The sequence below is a fragment of the Coregonus clupeaformis genome, chromosome 11 (genome assembly GCF_020615455.1).
Source record: "Coregonus clupeaformis isolate EN_2021a chromosome 11, ASM2061545v1, whole genome shotgun sequence".
Lineage (NCBI taxonomy): Eukaryota > Metazoa > Chordata > Actinopteri > Salmoniformes > Salmonidae > Coregonus > Coregonus clupeaformis.
Window position 1 is genome coordinate 16,098,378 of NC_059202.1, and position 21,588 is coordinate 16,119,965.

At 37.8% G+C, this 21,588-nt stretch overlaps 1 protein-coding gene across 2 annotated transcripts; it reads left to right on the forward strand.

The window, feature by feature from the left end:
• Positions 1–2,389: 2,389 nt before the first annotated feature.
• LOC121576624 (COUP transcription factor 2) lies at positions 2,390–9,858 on the forward strand. Of its 2 annotated transcripts, none has more exons than XM_041889917.2 (3): positions 2,390–3,606; positions 4,575–5,120; positions 7,254–9,858. In XM_041889917.2, exons 1-3 carry the CDS (start codon positions 3,162–3,164, stop codon positions 7,526–7,528), a joined length of 1,266 nt encoding a protein of 421 aa, XP_041745851.1. In that variant the 5' UTR covers positions 2,390–3,161; the 3' UTR covers positions 7,529–9,858. The 2 variants fall into 2 exon arrangements, with proteins under 2 accessions (XP_041745851.1, XP_041745852.1); XM_041889918.2 differs by having other exon boundaries at positions 2,392–3,606; positions 4,593–5,120.
• Positions 9,859–21,588: the final 11,730 nt, after the last annotated feature.

The following is a 21,588-nucleotide window of genomic DNA, read 5'->3' on the forward strand; positions in this document are numbered from 1 at the left end:
GTCTACAATAATCTCACAATCTATTTTATGAAACACATATAGGTGAGTTTAGATGTAGCCTACCATGTGTTTCTGCTCAATATGTATTGCAATTAACGTTTCGATTAGACAATAATTAGCCGGTTATGCGTCCTTGTATCTTTATCTGTAGCCTTTGGTAAGGCTCATTAGGTTTTAGTGATTTTTTTTATGTTTACAATGTTGTGTTTTAAGACTAAACAGCTTTTTGATGTATCCATTTTGATAGTCCTTTTATTTACGAACAAGACAATTACCTAATGCCAAGCATGCGCTCACATTCAAACATTTAATTAAGGAAACAAACATGACCAAATGTTTATACTCACCAATGGAGTGGTCATGTAGATTCCACAATAAAACAATAAGATAAACTGCAGACAGGGATATTATTTAGACCCTAGCGTTAACTTTAGAATGAGTGTTACGCTGAAGACCAATTATTATATAAATCAATGATTAAAAGCCTATACAAACATTCCCTGTGCCAACAGAGCACATAGGCTATGAAGAGCCGAAACAGAGAACAACACGCATACCTCGACGATGTCCAAGTCAATTAGAAGACATTTTCTAAAACAATCAGTTTGAAATGGGAGCGCGTTACTTTGGTCAACGAGGAAGACGAGAGAACAAGGCAGTTTCCATGTCCGAAGGCTCCTCCGAATTGAATCTCGATTTGAGACAGAAAGGATCCATACGCTAGGGGGCACCCAGATACTGTAATAGATCCGTTCTTCTGAATCCCCCCCCCCCATTGACAGCATATGCTCTGATTTAGCTCTGTACATTTTTCACAAGATCCAACTTTGACAGCCCCATGGTGATTTTGAAAGTACCAGCTAAAAATGCTCAGACTAGAAACTTCTAGGAGCATATAGGGGCCAATTTAGGCTATATACTTCATAGATATGTTTTGTCTTCAAATGAAACACCATTCACTCAGGCCTATGTGACATATGTAACCTATGATAATGAATTAAGACATATACAGATATTGTTTAACAACTTTCAATACACTCCATGAATGTTGTTAGCTATAGCCTAGAAATCATGAACCAAAAAATCTAACAATAGCTCACCATATCTCGGGTTTTCTGATATGAATTGAGAGAGAGGTCCCAACTGTCATTAAGGCTATTTCCATGGCAAATCATTGTGTTGTGGTCTGCATCTTAGACGCAAAATAGGCTTACTTTATAGACTAATGATTACAATCCCTCGTGCTTGCGTTTAATTTATTGTAACTCTATAAAAAGCAATTTATCATATACTTGCAAATGTGTAGCCTACACATATTCATAATCATCATAACCAGAAGTATAAAAAAATATGTCCGTCAGAAAGAATCTAATAATAGGCCAATGCGTGAGTTGATAGAAGGAAACCGTGATGTGGCATGTTCTGAAATAAGATGGTGCATATATTAGCTATTAGCCTATATTGTAATGAAATGTACCATCCCAGCATTGTGAATGAACATAGGAAAAGTTTTCTAATATGTCCTAATCAGTCTAATAAAATAATAATAATAGCCCTATTTGTATAGCACCTTTCATACAGCAAATGTGTTGCAATGACAGGAAAAATATCAACAAGCAATGTTATAATTTGTTTTGCACAAAGCCATATCGTATAATAATGGTTAATTTCATATAGTTTAACTTCTGATAGCCTACTTCTATTGCATTCTGCAATCTCTAATGTAGACTAATGGTAGACTGAAGTTTGACTTTAATGCAGGAGCACTATAGGCTACTCCATCACATGAAAGCATATATATGATGTAAAGATACCATCCTCACCTCTCTCAGACTAGTAGATGTAAGGAAAAATAAACATCAGGAAAAATTTATTAGGCAACCCACTGACTTAGGTTAGTGCCCACTGGGATCCTTGAGACGTCCCTACCCTTAATCCTAACCCGAACCTTAACCCCAACCCTTACCTTAACCTTAACCTTAACCCTTCCCTAACCCCAACCTTAACTATTTTAAATGTAAGCTTCAATTGGGTATGGACATCCCAAGGATTCCGGATAGCAATGACCCACTGATTTAAGCTATACTCAGTCACATAAGAAACATTATGTGGTCAGAGAATGTAATCATTGAACATGAATTTACATGTATATTTCATGAAAAATGTGAGTGAATTAGAAGCACGGTCCTCTCTTCTAAACTGTCTCCTTTTAGGACCAAGCATCTTCTCGACCCCCATCCTGCTTTGGCAAGGCACCAAGTAGCACAAGTACCGACTAGCCAATGGGGTTCAGGGGGAGGTCCATGAGCTCTGACCAGTCAAACACAGTCACTTTCCTTATATGGCAGCTCATCTCCATGGTAACATGTGCTAAATTGCAGCAGTTGTGTCAAAGTTCACTATATAGAGAGCTCAGTGAGCTGATCAGAGAGAAAGCATTCTGCCAGCCAAGCTCCTACTATTCGCAATCACTTCCTAACCTCACCCTTTTTAACATATTTAATCACTTTGATTCTCTGTTCTTTTTCTTATTATTTTTCCGTGCATGAAGGAGGTTCTATAGGTTGTGATCTTTTTGTTTTATTATCACTTGCTTGTCGGAGAGTTGACTTCATATTTGACTAAAGCATTGGCTTCAGCTCACAAGAAGAAAAGGGAGAAGCAGCAATATTTGTTTTTAACCAGTTGATGATTTTCATCAAGACTTGAGCTGGAACTTGATAGCGCTCTGCTGCTAGTGTGTAGCCTACATCAATTGTGTGTTTTATGCTGCTGTCACGTCGCCTACGTTCAACGTACTGCTCCGTTTCTTGAATAGGCTACCTCATTTCATTATCGCAATCATTTGCTATTTTTTCCCCCTTGACGGATCTCCTGGATGGCTGACTGCAAGCGCCCCTGGACTTGGCCTCTAAGTGCAAGGCTGCGATTCAGCTCGCCATCACATCAGTTTTAAAACGTGTGCTTCGCATCGTCTACAACAGCAATAGAATTTGACATTTTCGAAGATTCAACGAACAATCGACAACAGTAGGCTTTTGGCATTTATTTATTTATTTGACTATTCATTTTGATTACAGCGTACTGCATTCTTTTGAGAAAACAAGCACCGCAAAACCAAAAACGGCAGACAAAAAGTTTCCTTACGTTGACTGATAGATATGGCAATGGTAGTGTGGAGAGGCTCCCAGGACGATGTGTCTGAGACCCAAGGTACCCTTTCTTCGCAATCTCAAGGAGGACTATCCCTTCCGACCACTCAGATGAATCTGTCAGGCTCTCAGGTCGCCCCTCCGACCCCTCAGACACCCGTCCAAGGACCCCCGAACAACACTGTACAGTCTACGCCGACAAACCAGACGATGCAGTCGGAGAAACAGCAGCCACAGCACATAGAATGCGTTGTTTGCGGGGATAAATCGAGTGGTAAACACTATGGCCAGTTTACTTGCGAGGGGTGCAAAAGCTTCTTCAAACGGAGCGTACGAAGGAACCTCAGTTATACATGCCGTGCCAACAGGAATTGTCCCATTGACCAGCACCATCGCAATCAGTGTCAGTACTGCCGCCTCAAAAAATGCCTGAAAGTTGGCATGAGACGGGAAGGTATTGGGATTTTTATTTTCTTGTTGATTTATTTGTCCTGTATGTCGTGCGCTGAATGAATTATGTAATTGTATGTGTTGCGGTCTCCGATATTCTCTCCCGGATTCGTCTTCCATAGGCTGCGCGGCCGAAGCACGGAAGGAGCCGTCAGCATTTAGTGCTTAAGACCGATAGTGAAAAACCTACCTTTTAGCGTTCGAAGTGTTATATTTCTTAAACGCTATATTCAATAATGTGGCCTTCACAAACAATAGTCATAAGAGTTTGGATGTAGATTATTAGAACTGAATCGTCCTCTTGAAAGAGACAAAATGGATTTGCATCTGTATTTGAATACAAACGCATATACAACGTTATTATGGCGAGTGTGGAGTGAAGAGACAGCTTGTTTAGATCCCACGCATTACGTGTCGTGTTAATCTCGACCAGAAAACTGAGCTGTACGTAGAAAAGGGCATATGTGTATCTTTAGAATTGTTCTATTCAATGATCAGTCGAAAATAGTAGTCAATATAAAACTAGCCGAATAGATTGCTAAGTAGGTTAAGGGTTACAACATGCAAGGACTGCCTTGCCTTTGTGCTTCTAGTGAGCTCATGTTGTTGTAGCCAAACAACAAAATGAAAATGTAAAACCCAGATTTATAACTAGCCTACTTCTAAAATGTTCCATTGAGAATCATACATTTTCCGGCCAATATGCTTGTATCGATCTCTACAGTAAATAACAGTCATTGTTTGCATGTATGTAGGCTAGCCTATTTGTTGTAGCCTACCTATTGTTTTAGTTTATAATGTTGGATCCATAGATTTCATCATAGCATTTGAATAGCAAAAGTAATGGTTAAACTGGTATTTAGCATGTGTATTCCTCGAACTGCTATAGTGTAACAACATTTGGCATAGCCTCCTGGTCAGGAGGGTTGCAATGTCTCTTGATGTGTAGAATTCAGGCATCAATATCTGCAGTTTCTCTTTTTACTGCAGCGGTGCAACGGGGACGGATGCCACCCACACAGCCACACCATGGTCAGTTCGCCTTGACAAATGGGGACCCACTGCACTGCCATTCCTACTTATCCGGATATATATCTCTACTGCTAAGAGCGGAGCCCTACCCAACGTCCCGGTATGGCAGTCAATGCATGCAACCCAACAACATCATGGGCATCGAGAACATATGTGAACTGGCGGCCAGGATGCTGTTCAGTGCCGTGGAGTGGGCTAGGAATATCCCCTTCTTTCCAGACCTTCAGATTACTGACCAGGTGGCTCTGTTGAGGTTGACCTGGAGTGAGTTATTTGTGCTCAACGCCGCACAGTGCTCCATGCCTCTCCATGTGGCTCCACTTCTGGCGGCGGCTGGCCTACACGCCTCCCCAATGTCTGCGGACAGAGTGGTTGCCTTTATGGACCACATTAGGATCTTCCAAGAACAAGTGGAAAAGCTGAAAGTTTTGCACGTTGACTCTGCTGAATACAGCTGCTTGAAGGCAATTGTGCTCTTCACATCAGGTAAGCTCAAAATTGCACACAAAAAAACAGAATATATAATTTCCAGTTATGTGTTTAGAGAATGTGTTTAGGTCATTGTTTTAAAACAATACTAGGCTAGGCATGCAATAGAATATATAAACAGTGCACATTTTCGCGAACGCCTGGCCTGTCCTAAAATCCCATAGAGAATAAAAACATAGGCCTATGGCTATCAACTGCCTGTAGGCCTATATCACTGTACTGTTGGGCCTTAGTCATAAATGGCCCACCATTTGCATTTACTGCTTCGTCAGGCATAGGCACACTTGATTCAATTTGTGTCCACTCCCATTCATGAATTTAGACATTAACCTACTGAATAACTAGTTTATTCATATTTAAATTTCCCCCCAATAAAGCAACATTTTGTGCCCCTATTATACAGTATCCTAAATGCGCTGTCCCAAATATATGAACTGAAATATATTTTTGACCCACATCATAAAAGTCACTCAAACTAATATTTCAGCGGAGACATGATATCAAAAACAAACTGTCGGTATTTTTATTGGAGTTACACTTTGAGAATAGTTTGCTTACCAATCAAATATATTGTTTATGTCGGGAATAGACATACAACGTAGCCTATTCTCGCCAGGGAGGGCCATAAATTGTAGGGAATAGCGTATCTTTTGACGGAATAGCGTATCTTATTGAAGATTTAATTAATAAAATAACAACTTTGCCTTTCTACCACATTTAGCCTGATCACACGACGGACATTACAGTTATTTTGGGGAAATACTTTTCAATTCCCCTCTGTTCTGTTAGGAAGATCTAGGGATCCAATACATTTTATGGACTCCTTCCAGAACTGGGTCATGACCCAGACTACCCTGCTATAAGATTACATTACAGAATTAAAGTGGGGAATTAAAAAAAAGGTGAGAAAATACACAAACCTACACAGAATTAAGCAATCTAATCTAATTTATAAGTTGTTTTTACAATAAGCCTTCAACATATTATTATTTTTATGTAGCTAACATTTAGCAAACTAGGCTATTGGTTTAGGCAAATTCTACAAAAATACCTGGGTGGTTTAAACAATATATCGTTGTGATAATGAATGCTTCATTTTGTCTATTTGAATCTTTATTTGATTGCAGGTAGGCTATTATGTATTCTATGAATAGGCTATGTAGGCTACAAGAGTTTGCACTGCTAAGCTACATATCATTGATCCACCATTTTTCTTGATTATTACGGTGACTTGGTTAATACAATCGCTGTTAGTGGTATGTTCGGTTTCTAGCCCTTCTTCAAGCGAAATCACAACGCAGTAGCCTACAGAGGTCACCATGTCATAACTCTCTCTCCCTGTCACCGTGCGTTCGTGCGCGCGTGTAGTGTGTGTGTGTGTGTGTGTGTGTGTGTGTGTGTGTGTGTGTGTTCATGTGTGTGTTAACCCAAACTACTATTAAAATGTAAACATTTGTGATTGAGTTCGATGCTTGTCTAGTTGATTTTAAACAATTGCCAGTTTCCAAATATAAGGCAACAAAAAGGGAATTTGCCTGTTCTTATTCACTGCACTACAGTGACACTAATAATCACAGAGCCTATTGATGTTTAGCCTATGCACAGGACATAAACGGCTACGATTATTAGACAGTTTCTCAAGAAAACGTGGTTTATTCAATGTAAATTCAACATTTATGTAGGCAAACAGACAGGTGTGTCTTCTTTCAAAATAAAATAATGTAGGCCTACTGAATATGATAATGATGTTGATATTAGTGACGATAACTGACCTGTTTGATTTGACAGAGTGATATCAAACACTAAATGTTTGATTATACGTAATCACAGTTGGATTGTTTTTTATTGTTTAATCAATATGAAATATAGGTTGTGATATTATAGCCTACAAGCACATCTCAGCGGCCACAGTCAAAATCATTATGATTTAACGCCGCAAATAGGGTATGTTTTCTTTACATTTACAAGCAGCCCAAATGACTAAACATTGTTTGTACTTTAAGCGCACCTGTCACCGTCATATATATATTGACAACGAGAGGGATCTTATGCATTATTAGTGTTCTGTCGTAAATGTGTGTTGAATTTTGAGTCCAGCATGATTAAGGTTTTTTTTTTTTTTTTTTTCAGACGCTTGTGGCCTCTCAGATGTGGCCCATGTGGAAAGTTTGCAAGAGAAGTCCCAGTGCGCCCTGGAGGAATATGTTCGGAGCCAGTATCCCAACCAGCCAACACGATTTGGGAAGTTGTTACTTCGCTTGCCTTCACTGCGCACAGTGTCTTCATCCGTCATAGAGCAATTGTTTTTCGTCCGATTGGTAGGTAAAACCCCAATTGAAACCCTCATCAGGGATATGTTGCTTTCGGGGAGCAGTTTTAACTGGCCTTACATGTCAATTCAGTAAGCAGAAGGAATGAACAAAGGGGTTAAGAATGGTTAGCGCTTCTTTTGTAGAAGGAAAACGGCTGTTACAAGAGCTTGCTTTCACAAAGAAAGACATTGTCATAAATGACTGTGAATTAAAAAAATTGAGACGTTCATCGAACTTTCAAAATGCAGATAAAAGCTCCCCATGTCATTCGGAATAACTTGCTTATTATCCATTTTTTAAGAAAAAAATAAAACGAAAACAAAATATGGAAAATGATTTAGGTAATCTTCAAATCGAAAATGAAACTATAAAGTGCATTTAAAATGAGCATTTGGAAAAACTTAGGAGAAAAGAAAAAGTAAGTTTTCTTTTTCCAAATTAGCCTACTTGTCCTGTGTCCATGTATCTAGCTATTTTTTGTACTTTTCTTTTGTTCCTCCTTTCTGGTTCCAAACCGGCCTATGTGATTATGTAGTACAGGTGGTGTTCTTTTCTAAAACCATGACTTCTTTTGAAACAGTTAAGTAATGTAAAATGTTCTTCAAGAATTAAAACTAAAGCAACAGCAATATAGGAAAAGGCTTATAACTACATGCTTAATGCTGCAAACGCACTTACTCTTAGGATGACCCACACTAAACTGGGCAATGGAGTTTTTTTTCGGAGTTCAGGTTCAACTTTTTGATCCAGCTAAATCATTGCTCTTTCCCAATTGAGAATATAGCCTAGGCTACATGATGTTCCAGGGTTGCCCTGTTTTGCCACTGCTTAGTTGAGCCAGTCGAACCACATCAGCTCTTAATATAGAACAAGGATTCTACAAGGCACTGTCGACGGTAAAACAGCTATTACTGAACAGTGAATGAGATAGGTTGCCAGTATGCAGGCTATGTTTAATGAACCCCTTTCTTGCTGTATTCAACTTTGTGTATCCCCTCATGCACCCAGTTCGAAATGTTTGGCATTCATTTGCAGACAGTTCAACAAAATGATTAAAGCCTTGAGATATGGGCTACTGAAGGGTGAGTGTGGCTTGTAAACGTAGATGCACAGCTATTTGAATTATAATGTTCATTTAGATATGGTATTAACTACCAATGCATTGCACATTGTGTCTTGCAATGTATAGGCCTCAACATCAATCAAAACATCTAGTCATACAATACCTTATTTTGAAATTGGAAAGGTCAAGGGTGATATACCTTTTATGTAGGCCTACAGCTGGAATAGTTTTTAATAGCAGTATTATTACGATGTCCCTGAAATGTCACCCTCTCTATACTTCAAGCATTAAGTGCCTGAAAAGTAATTTCTTATCAAAACGTTGTTTAAGTATACAACATTGGAACACTATTAGATTTGAAACTTCAGTCTTATGCTCGTGTATTTCACTTGAAAAACATTAATTAGAGGCAGTATTGTTGTAAATATAGGTCAATTCATTTCAACAAGTTTTCCTTTATACAAAGTATATGTGATTAAGAAAAACTGTGGTTGCCATTTTTTCGGTAATACAATGTCTTCAATTGAGTGACAGACTTAGCTAGTAGCACTGAAAGTTATGTTTGTAATGTATATACATATTACGACAAAAATGTTTTCTTTTTCATGTATTTAGACTGTGAATGCATGGCCACAGGTCGCTAACCTATTTTATCTTTGATATATATAAATGTAAATGTTTTTGACTGTATAGATATAATCTGTGCATTCAGTACACTAGCCCTTGTATTTAAAAAGAAACAAAATGTTCAACAATAGGCTAAGACTAAACAGGGTGAGCTGGTCTGGAAAGGAGTAGCTATTCTGACTTAGTGTTCTGCTCCTTTGGTCTGTGACAGATGCCTTGTGTGTGTGTGTGTGTGTGTGTGTGTGTGTGTGTGTGTGTGTGTGTGTGTGTGTGTGTGTGCGTGTGTGTGTGTGTATGTGTGTGTGTGTGTGTGTGGTGTGTAAGCTAGCAATTTTGTCCTTGTTTTTGGGGGTTTTCTTCAACACACAAGACATCATGTTGTGGTTGGACAAAAAGGGATCATATTATGTAATTGATTGAACAGTGCTCTTTGGCTGTTCCCATGCCACATATGGACCAGAGAATGATACATGATTGTAATTATGAACAGTTTAAACTGACCCACGTTTTTATATAAATATATAAAAATATATGACTGCAGGGTATTGATAACGTATAGATACTTTTTTTATGATGATTATGATTATTAATTGCAAGTGATATATGTGAGTGTGTGTGGAAGTTTATAGTTGAACACAATTCTTGTTTGTTTGTATTAGCTTATTGTAAACAAGCATTCTGCTGTAAATTTGTTCTTGGTATTAAATTATAATTTATGAATTGGAAAACAAAACGTTTTTTCATGTTTTTATTAATAATCAGTCAAAATAATGTGTGTTAATGTGTGTGTTTATATATGTGTGTATGTATGTATGTGTGTGTGTGTATGTGTGAGTGTGTGTGTTTGTGTTTGTGTGTGTGTGTGTGTGTGTGTGTGTGTGTGTGAGTGTGTGTGTGTGTGTATGTGTGAGAGAGAGAGAGAGAGAGAGAGAGAGAGAGAGAGAGAGAGAGAGAGAGAGAGAGAGAGAGAGAGAGAGAGAGAGAGACTGTTGGGTATATGCAATTATTGGCGTCACAAATTGAAGTGAAGTTGTCCTATGTGTATCAATTCAAAGGAGAGGACTGTTGATATGTAGGCTACTATATTTTTGTACAATGACATTTGAACAACGTTGCCTTTGGTGCTTTAGCATGTTATATCGCATTCCTTTTGTGAACTTATAAAATCTCGACGTATGGCAACACTGCAGGTACAGGCATGTCTGACTTGAGTTCGTAAATAAAATGCGACAGTGGACTTTGAAAATATGTCTGAGGAGCCTTGGCTATAACTACCCTATATTTTCACCGGCAGCAGCAAACAAGCGTCTGCTAAATGACCAAAAAATGCAATGCAAGACAGACTATCAGTCGCTTGATTTTACTCAACTAAATACCACCCCTACCCCTCTAGTTGAGTATTAGTTGAAATGTGTGTTTTCTGTAAAGGGAGATCAAGCGTGCGATCCCCCAGCCTTAAAGCTCACCTTTAACTCGGTGTCCTATTAGTTGAGTCAATATGGCGTCTTGCAATCCAACGCATCCCGGAGCAAATCAGTGTTCCATAATAGAAACCACATTGCTTAAGAAATAGACCCCCTTCATCGAGACCCAGAGCCTCAATAAAACTATTATCGGAGTTATCCAACTATTTCTACTGTGATTAGTAAGCAAACACTGAGTATATTGCAAAATCATGAATTATAAATGTTTGTCTTCAAGATAGAATTAAACAAAAGCCTTATGATTAGCCTATTTCATTACTTTGATCATGCCCATCGTCATCCCAATAGCACTCTCAAAATTATGCTCCCTAAGTTCAATAGGTCTATTCTGTGTACGATTTCTGTAATGAAAATAGCCTACTAAAATATATTTAATATATTTAGCAGTGCGTTATTATGTTGTAGCACAAGGCATTTCATTTTTCATATTATCCAGGAAACGTGGCCTATAATTATATTTTTCAACTACATTAGAGATTATTATTATTGTTATTAGTATTAGTATTATTATTACTAGTATTATTACTATTATTATTATTATTACTACTACTAGGCCTACTATTACTAGGCCTACTACTGTACTACTACTACTACTACTGTACTACTACTACTACTACTACTACTACTACTACTACTACTACTACTACTACTACTACTACTGTACTACTACTACTACTACTACTACTAAGCCTACTACTACAACTACAACTAGACTACTACAGATTACTACTACAAGCAATATGCAGCACATGGGGCTAGGATATAAAAGTGTAGCCTACACCAGACTGTGAAAAACTTTGTCAGTGTCAGAATTTGTGTAAGTAAATCTAATTTCAGCCGACTTCCTCCTATTTCTCGGATTTCAAAGACATCCCACCATGCTCCTGTCTAATTAATGGTGAAAGTGAACTAAATCTAATTATGCTGTAATTCCGTTTGCCTTTGTGGTGATGGTGTAGCTAAATTGGTGATGGTGTAGCTAAATTGTGACTAGGATGATAGGTTTCTTTATGATTGGCCCATGATTGGCCGTATACGAAATGTTTCAAATGTTCTTGATGCAGACATTCCACTTTTCAATTTGTCTTTACAATCTTCTAAGATCTGGGACCATAGGCCAAGATGCAGTAGTATAAAACATTAGGAACACCTATACTTTCCATGACATAGACTGACCAGGTGAATCCAGGTGAAAGCTATGATCCCTTATTGATGTCACCTGTTAAATACACTTCAATCAGTGTAGATGAAGGGGAGACAACAGGTTAAAGAAGCTTTGAGACATGGATTGTGTATGTGTGCCATTCAGAGGGTGAATGGGCAAGACAAAATATTTAAGTGCCTTTGAATGGGGTATGATAGTAGGTGCCAGGCGCACTGGTTTGAGTGTGTCATGAACTGCAAATGCTACTGGGCTTTTCACGCTCAACAGTTTCCCGTGTGTATCAAGAATGGTCCACCACCCAAAGGACATCATCCAAATTGACACAACTGTAGGAAGCATTGGAATCAACATGGGCCCGTATCCCTGTGGAACGCTTTCGACACCCCGTAGAGTCCATTCCCCGACGAATTGAGGCTGTTCTGATGGCAAAAACGGGTGCAACTCAATATTAGGAAGATGTTGGTAGAGCATGGCGTTTGCAACGCCAGGGTTGTGGGTTCGATTCCCGCGGGGGGCCAGTATGAAAAATAAATAAAAATATGTATGCACTCACTAACTGTAAGTCGCTCTGGATAAGAGCGTCTGCTAAATGACTAAAATGTAAATGTAATGTTCCTAATGTTTTGTACACTCAGTGTATATCCTGGCACGTTGCATGTCACTAAAACTCTCGCATGTAATAGTTGGCCAACTAAAGCCATTACAACTCAGCAATGTCATTAAAAGGACAATATTAGTTTTCCTATTTTCTTTGGATTTTATTAAATTATTTGTGCTGATAGGCCGATAGGAATAAGTTTGAAGTAATTCATGGCTTCACTCAATGATTTTAGTTGACAGAGCATGTGTTGAGGCTGAACTCTATATTTTGCACTTCTGTTCTATTATTAGCGTAGGACAACGAGCTAATGAGGTCTCCCTCATGTCACTTCCCACTGGGCACAGACATCAGTTCAACGTCTAGTTTTGATTTACATTTGTTTGAGTTGTCAACTAACGTGAATTCAATGTGAAATCAACTAAACATTTCACCATGTCATTGGATTTAGGTTAAAAATTGTTAGAAAAGAAAACGAAATGCCCTTATGTTGATGACTTTTTGAAAATCAGATTTTTGGGGTTGCAATTACGTGGAAACAACTTTGATTCAACCAGTTTTTGCCCAGTGGGTTTTATTTACTTGTGAAGAAATTCACTTTTGTATATGCCTGTGCCCTGCATGAGCCCTGCAAACACTGCATGAGCTCTGCAAAACGAACAACCAACACTGAATTGTAATCACCACAGCATTGATTGTGATATTCCTACAGTAATGTTTTTTATTTTCTTCATATAGGCCTAGAAACATGTCTCACGCCAGCTCGTTCAGTCAGCATGTGTTTTTGATGTTTTTAAATGTTATAGGCTATGTGTGCAAAGACATTTAGGCCAGCAGAGGCATGTGTATGTATGTAGGCTATGTATGCATGTAGGCTATGTGTATATATGTATAACCTTATGTGCATGTGTGCGTGCTCTGCGCGTTGATATGTAGGCCTGCAATGTATACATTTGCAATTTCAGTGAGTGATGAGAAACATGGGAACATTACTTCAAGGCAAAGTACCCAATGATGACCGTGCTTAAACTCAAATTACAGCATGATTTATAGCCTTAACTGGGTTTCCTACTATTATTATCACTATCAAATCATTATCAAGGTGTTGCTCGGAAAACATAGGTCTAATCTACAACGCAATGGTCCAGTTCCAAAACGCAAATGTTTTCGTAATCATGCCCGTCCCACTCGTTTAGTCTGCTGTTTCTTTTTACGTTTCTTTGGATTTCAAGTAATTTGATAAAGCAGCCTACACATCAAGTGATGGCCCGGCACAACTGGCAACCCACTATTGTGACCCCCAGAGAGAGCGTAGCCTATATCTGCCACTGACTTGATTCTGAATCAGGCTCAGATATAGGCTTTGATGACAAAGAAACAATTAAACAATCGGTCCATGTAGGCTATAGATATAAAATGGTTGTTTAATTTCTGTAAGTACTGTGTCATTCACTAGGCTGCTCCTCTGGCCATATGAGGGGCTATTGTCCATCCAAAATTCTAGCCGAGGACTGATCCTCAGTCATTCAGAGCCTTTGCGGCCTAAATAAATCTTAAATCGTCTCCCATCCAAACCTAGGTGAGCCTTCCTGTCACCATCCTGTTGATAGTAGGCCTAATAGAATTAATGTCAAATAACCTGCGGGAAACCTTATTACAGTTAGACATGGAAATAAATTAAGATTAGGCTATTATCTATTCTTATTATTAATATTCTTATTATAATAATTATTAGGCCTATTATTATTTTAAGGTCTATGCCTATTGAGATTGCAATTACGCCTATGCCATATGCTCTTTTTCTAAATAGGCCTACGCATTTTTCCAAAACCACTCAACTTTTGACATGCGCTTAGTTCTACCGTAAACAACCCCTATATTATTCTAAAAAATCTTACATTGAAAAGTGTGTATTACTACTGCCTGTCAGCTATCTTTGTTATTTTTAATAAAGTGCTCTTAAATAGACTTGGTGCTACCGGCTTCCTGCGTTCTCTCTCTAAATGTTAGAAAATTGTGCCATCTACCCGCTATTCACAGAACTGTCGCTTCCAGGACCTCCGGAGACCTCGAGCCAACTTTAACACAAAGGGAGAGACCGACGAGGCTGCTGAGAGGCTTCTCTTTATACCATCCCCTTAATTGCAATGAACAACTTTAAATAACACTGAACATCTAGTGTGTTTATTGATCTTATAAATATGCCCGGCTTGATTTATAAGATATCTTATAACAACATCCAACACGTTAACGAATGGGTTAATTTCTTCATATTATTAACATTATTTTTTACACATAAACGTCGAGCTCTGTAGCACCTTACACCTGACTATCACTGGCATGTTCACCAAATAGTTTTGACTGCCAATGTAAGTTGTGTAGTGGCACAGGCCTATCTCACGCTTAATAGCTGAATGAAGATTTATTTTGTCCTTCAACGATGTTGATAGGCTACAGCACTATCATTAAACATTACATAGTTGCTGGGTATGTTGCATATCAGTCCCGTTATTAATGATGTAAACGTGCTTCTCTGAACTTTTTATACACTCACTTCTGTACGAAATCCTCTACCCCGCACTACAAGCGAGTTCTTAGAGAAAATGCAAAAGAGAGGGGCCAGTCGACACCAAAATGGCAAAGTTAATCTCGAAAAAAACTGCACAGACTTACAAAGGGGCAAAAGGCTTTGTGATTATAGAAAGGAGGGAAAAGAAAGACAACTGCAGTTGAGGTAGGAGTGTGAGAGTGTGTTTTGTGTATGTAGCCTATATCTGAGTGTTTTAAAGATGTTCTTTGAGGCGCTTTGTGCTGACAAGGCACACGCTCTTGCCAATGCAAGTCACGGTGGGCAACTTTGCTATACTCTTGAAACGAATTAATATTTTCATTTAAAGTCCAATAAATCTCCATTGACAGCTATCTATTGTAGAGGTGCTCCGTGATCCCTTGTACGTGGAACAATGAAGACAGTATAATTATTTGCCGTTATAAAAATACTATAGGACATACATAAAAGTAACTGTAATAGAGGACTAACAAACAAATGTAGGAACAAGAGCGGATGTGGGAAACCGGAGAAGAACAACTGGACAAGTAAGGCTGGATTTTGATATTTCAAGAACACGGACAACGCACTTCCTTCTAATGTTTTTATGGAGAGAAGCATTTAGGCTACCATTCCAAAAGTATAATAATTGTATGGGCCTAATTAGCTCGGAGCAAAAATGATATTTCATCGACATCTCAGCAATAATGTTAATACATCTTGCTTGCTCAATGAGTAGGCTATTACGATTTTATTATGCTTTGGACATCATGTCCCTATATCTACGCCCACCCTTTCTTTCTATTATGATAGGCATTGAAGTAAGGTGGGCTAATTCGCTGTTTACGCTCTTTCAAAAAGGCGTGCTGAGTAGGCTACTGTTGCTCTGATGTAATGGCTAGAAATTGCAAGTGACCTTGAACTGTGTCTGGGTCCGTGTTGGAGTTGGGGGGAAAGGCACAGATGAAGGTCTATTGCTAATGGAGGCAATCCACTGGGCAAAAACTGGTCGAATCAACGTCGTTTCCACGTCATTTGAACAATAAAAAAAATGTGATGACATTGAATCAACGTGGAAACTGATTGGATTTGTAAAAACTCATCAATGTAAGGGTATTACGTATTTTTTTCACCCAACTTTTCACCTAAATCCAATGACAGGGCGAGACTTTTGGTTGATTTTACGTTGAATTCACGTTAGTTGACAACCAAATGTTAATCAAAACTAGATGTTGAACTGACTGATGTCTGTGCCCAGTGGGAAGTTAAGATACACAGCTTGAAATTCAATAGGCTACATTTAATTGTGACATCATTTCGAGAAACCTTTTTTATTTTTATTTAAACCTGACGTGTTAACAATGATGATAATGCTAATAATATGCTAAAATAATGTACCTACTATGTGGCAAAATGTAATGATCATGATATACCTCACAAAATGAATTTAGCTCATTGCTGCTCATTAGTCCAATATAAAGGTTGTCAACTAGGTCTAATTCAGCACATGCCCATACAGGATCAGTTCAACGTCGTGTCTTTTATTTTGGAGACCTCACCCATACAAACAGCTTTGTCCCTAACTTCTGCAGATCGAACTGTTGTTTTCCATATCGCTCTCAAAGCCGATTTAGGCCCCTCCTTGAGATATGCACCACAACCCGGAGAGCGAGAGGAACACCTTGCGCGCGGCCATAAGACTTCAAACGCGCACTTGGCAATGCTCCTTCATATCCACTGCACACTAACCAGACAGGAATGGTACAAGTAATAGTATTTACAACATTATGTAAGGTATGCTATATTGGTTTTTAAAAAAGCAAGGCATGTCATGACTTAAATAGCTTATCATTTTCACTGATAGTAGCAAAACAAGTTAATTGATTATGTTGCTATCATGGTGCATGTACTTGATGGTTTATACACATTATATCCCCTATGTTTTCAATCAATTATTTTATTAGCCTATCATAACTTAAAATAGAATGTGTTTGAATTTGGTAGGCAATTAAAAAAGCTATAATCAAATCAAATCAAATCAACTTTTATTGGTCACATGCGCCGAATACAACAGGTGCAGACATTACAGTGAAATGCTTACTTACAGCCCTTAACCAACAGTGCATTTATTTTAAACAAAAAAAGTAAGAATAAAACAACAACAAAAAAAAGTGTTGAGAAAAAAAAGAGCAGAGGTAAAATAAAGTGACAGTAGGGAGGCTATATATACAGGGGGGTACCGTTGCAGAGTCAATGTGCGGGGGCACCGGCTAGTTGAGGTAGTTGAGGTATAATCAACTTAATGCCAGGCATCTCTTCAACAAAAAAAGGATATCACAAATAAATGCAGGCCTATCGTTTTTGTCTGTAGAGAATTAATAGACATTTGTATTTGGAGGCCAGTTTCACAACTTCTTAACAAAAACTCATGGGTTAAATGCAAGCAAAACCTAGAGAAGTGTGAGCATCCTGACTGTATCCTACTCCAACTAGGCCTACTAGTCTACTATAAGTCTACTAGCCTACTACTACTACGTCTACTACTACTAGGCATAATAATAATTATAATAATAATAATAATAATAATAATAATAATAATAATAATAATATTGAGGTAGCCGTTATTATTGGTGGTGGTGATGGTAGTAGTCAAGCTGTATTGGTAAAAAAAAAAAGTGCTAGTACTCCCATAAGGAGTTGTATCCCCTTTTGTGATAACAGAGACAGCTCCGTGAGGGCAGAGTCATGTCGACAGCAACACCTAATACCACCAGTGTCCCTGCACTTCAGAGAGTTGTAGTCTACAGTTTGATGGCCTACTTTGAAAGAGTAAGCGGACACCAATAGCATTCGCTTTAATGATAGCGAGGGATGCAACTGTCAATTTCACGGAAGCTCGTTCCTCCTTTATTATCCTGAAATCATTAGCAGGCCCTTCGAGTAACATGTTTAGCATGGATATAACAACTTTACATGGTTTCTCGCGCTTACGCCCCCCCCCCACCTCCGCCCCTGCCGTACATGTTGAGGTGGGTATGTTGTTGATGATGGTAGGCCGCTCCTTCACCCATCGCCCAATCTTATCAAGCGCTGAAGGAAAAGTTACACACTGACACATATGAAGTGGGAATCAACTGCTTGTAAATTAATTCATAGATGTTTAAGTATATGTCCTCTGAATGTATAACCAGGGGATAACAGCAAAGAAAAAGTGAACAAAAATCTGAATTAGGCTACAGCTTTAGGATATGACAGATCAAATTGGTAAACTAATGCAGATGAAGAGAACATGATGGTCCTTGATATAAACGACTATCATTTCAAATACACACATATTTCAACCAAACAACTTATCGGATATCATCAAATTTGTAATAGGCCTAAATACAATCTCTACATCACTGACGTAGGTTATTGTTCAACCTTGTATGAAATATATGGAAACCATACGTGGTCGTTTTCAATGGACTGAGCACAAAACTATAGTGAATTTCTCCCTTCAAAAGCGAGATGGCGCTATTTTGCACACCAACCACCACAATGCATGCACGTGGGGATTTCATATCCCAATCCAATTCTTTGTTTCTAGATGATCAAAGTCATGCGTTGATATTTAGACTAATTAAATATCTAAGTAAAGGTTAATATGACATATAACCATAAAATATAACTTAACCAAAATCAAACAATAGTGGTTAATAGCACTATGTTGTTGACATAATACACTGTACTTAAAAAATGCTCTCTCCTCATTCCTCCTGAGAGAAATCATGAGGACTCTCTTGAAAGCTTTTCGTATCGATGGCAACATATTTGAGACTATGGTGCATTAAAGTCAAGGACATTATTTTGAATAATGTCTTATAATACTACCCTACTGCTAACAAGTAGGCTAATAATGGTATGTTTTATGCATTTCAGATATTCTTTATACGTATGTTTTCCAGTGTGGGGGTCCAACATTAGCCTACAATGTTATGTATTATTTGGTGATTAAATTGAAATACCATTCATTGATGCTATCAGCTTATATTATGGTAATAGGCCTATGTCATTTTTACATTTCATTCTATCCAGGGTCTAGGTGATACTTTGGTTTACAGAGCCATAGCCTATTAGTATTTTAAATAAAAAAATAAAAGCCAAGTAAGTAAATAAAATGCAATTTCCCCGGCGGTGCAACACACACGCACACACAGACATCTCACTGTATACCTCCGAGTTCCATGTATATTGGGCAACAGCATTGTTGATTCAAAGCAGCCCGTATCTTCTTATTGCTATACAAAGATTTGCTTAATCTTTTCAGGGTTCATGTAGGCCTAGTTTGAAGAACATCCAGTCCCAGACTGAAAATATATCACACAAAAATCACAACCTATGCATCGCACTTTTGTAATTTTCCAATCTTAACATTTTACGATTGGATAATTCTAATTGAAATAATAATAATAATTCAATACATTGGCCTATATTTATTTATGTATGTATTTATGTCCCATTGTCTTAAAATTGTGACAATGAAATTAATTTGTATTCTCAACACGAATACAAGGGAAATAGCAGATACAATCAGAACAGTATAGGTTTTCTTCACATTATTTTATGAAGGACTTCAATCAAATTAAGACACTTTTTTGGTTGAGACTGGAAACTAGAGAAGCTAGTATAAATATATAGTAATCAAATCTAGCAAATAAACCTCACTGCAATTTTTATTTCCTCGCCAGTCCATTTATTGAGAGGGAAACGTGATGAACATTGTTTTCATATCAAATCCTATGTTCTACCCTGTGTGCACAAGTCAATAAGAACTTTCCTTGACAAAACATACACCAATTTGAAGCTGTCAAAATCGATTACAGGAAATGGTCACCGACATCTCAATAACATTGATGCACTTTTGAATATTTGAATATTGAACATGCATTAAGACAAATTATTGTTAATTCATTAAGGACAGTAACAACAGTATGTGGATACACAAGTTGCAGTTGAAATGATCCAAACTACTTATGCTTACTTAATGTGCATAAACAACTTTTCAAACTGAGTAAATTATATGTTATATTAACTACAATTTGATATTGAAATTAGAACACATGGATGAGCAAATTAATTTCCAAAAAATCTATGTCAATTACCATGCATTATTGAGATAATTTGTTTTTATAATAATAATGCCAGATTCTTGATATTCAATGCTTACAATGCAATATCTTGGCGTTTTGGACAATTTTATGCACCATAAATGTAATATCTATCATCACATGCATTAATAATGTAATATGATACAGTTACCAAAAAAGATGTCTATCCATTCTAGAATATCTTAATTACCTAGACACAAAGGTAGAGATTGGACCCTGGTCTGAAAAAGAGGACTTAAATCTAGCCTTTTATATGCTTCCTTTATGATGTGCTGGACTGAGTGTGCAGCTTCTAATCATGTCTCCTGAAGTCTCGGCCAGTCCTCTGAACTTTACAACTATATGTAAACAAGTTGTCCGTTTGGAAATAATCTTAGCATTTTTTTGGAATTAAAATTAAATCTCCCAAACAGATTCGATTTTTTTCATTCCATGTCATTGGTGTGGCTGGACTTTGGTGGACAATAATGTGGCAATTGTTGATGCTTTGTGACCCATTAAATTTGAGGGTGGCTATTCTGGCTTTGGTATGTAATTATGCAAAACACTTTGTATAAAGACTTGCCATTCGATCTAATGATAGAGCCTGCAGTCTCATTTCAAGAGCAGGAGGGACTAACAGCACATACACTGCTAGAATGAGGGAGGGGAAAGTGTCATTGAAATAAAATCAAGGCAAACTGCAAATAAGCATGTATCTGATTGTTCACGAGTTGTGTGTTAGTGTGAATGTGTTTGTGTCTTTCTCAGTATTTACTGAGTGTAAGTGTGATCATGTACTTTCATGTACATTTAAATAGGACTACAATAAAAATACACTGAGTACCCTTCTTTCAAGGTGCAACCTCATTCACACACTTTCCTGTATGCATTCTTGTGAGTCAAAGTTAAGACAATTTATTCAAATTGGCTGGTAGTGACCATTGAGTGATGACAGTTCCATAACAACATGTGTTTCAGATATGACAAATGAACAACATCATTTTCAATAAAAGACACCATGAGGAAATTCTGAGTTTTATTTATTTATTTCCCAGGAGTTGAAATGAGAAATGTGAGTGTGAAATGCAAAACAATGCTAACATCTATTCTAGTTAATGGTTCACCAAAAATTTAACGGCCAGATTTCCCAGCCCCTTCTGGGCTTGCAGGCATCAGAGGTCTACTTAGGTGTCTGAACAGAATACTAAGTATGAGTCTTTGACACATTTATATGGAAATATTGGTGGATTCATTGGAAAAGGACAGGACAGCATAACAGAAAATAGACCATCCAAGGAGATGGTAGGTAGTACAGTTCAATCGTGAAACAGCACAGGATAGATATGATATAAAGATTGCATGCTGCATTTCTTTGTGGTGTGCACAATGGGGTATTCTGTGTGTATGCACATAATAAACACTTGTGCTGTCTGACAGAGGTGTGAATCTGAGAGCTTTTCTACCAAATGAAGTGCCGGCAGAGAGAGAAATAAAGAGATCTGCAGCTGTCAGGGGTCAGCCAGTCTGAGATTGCTT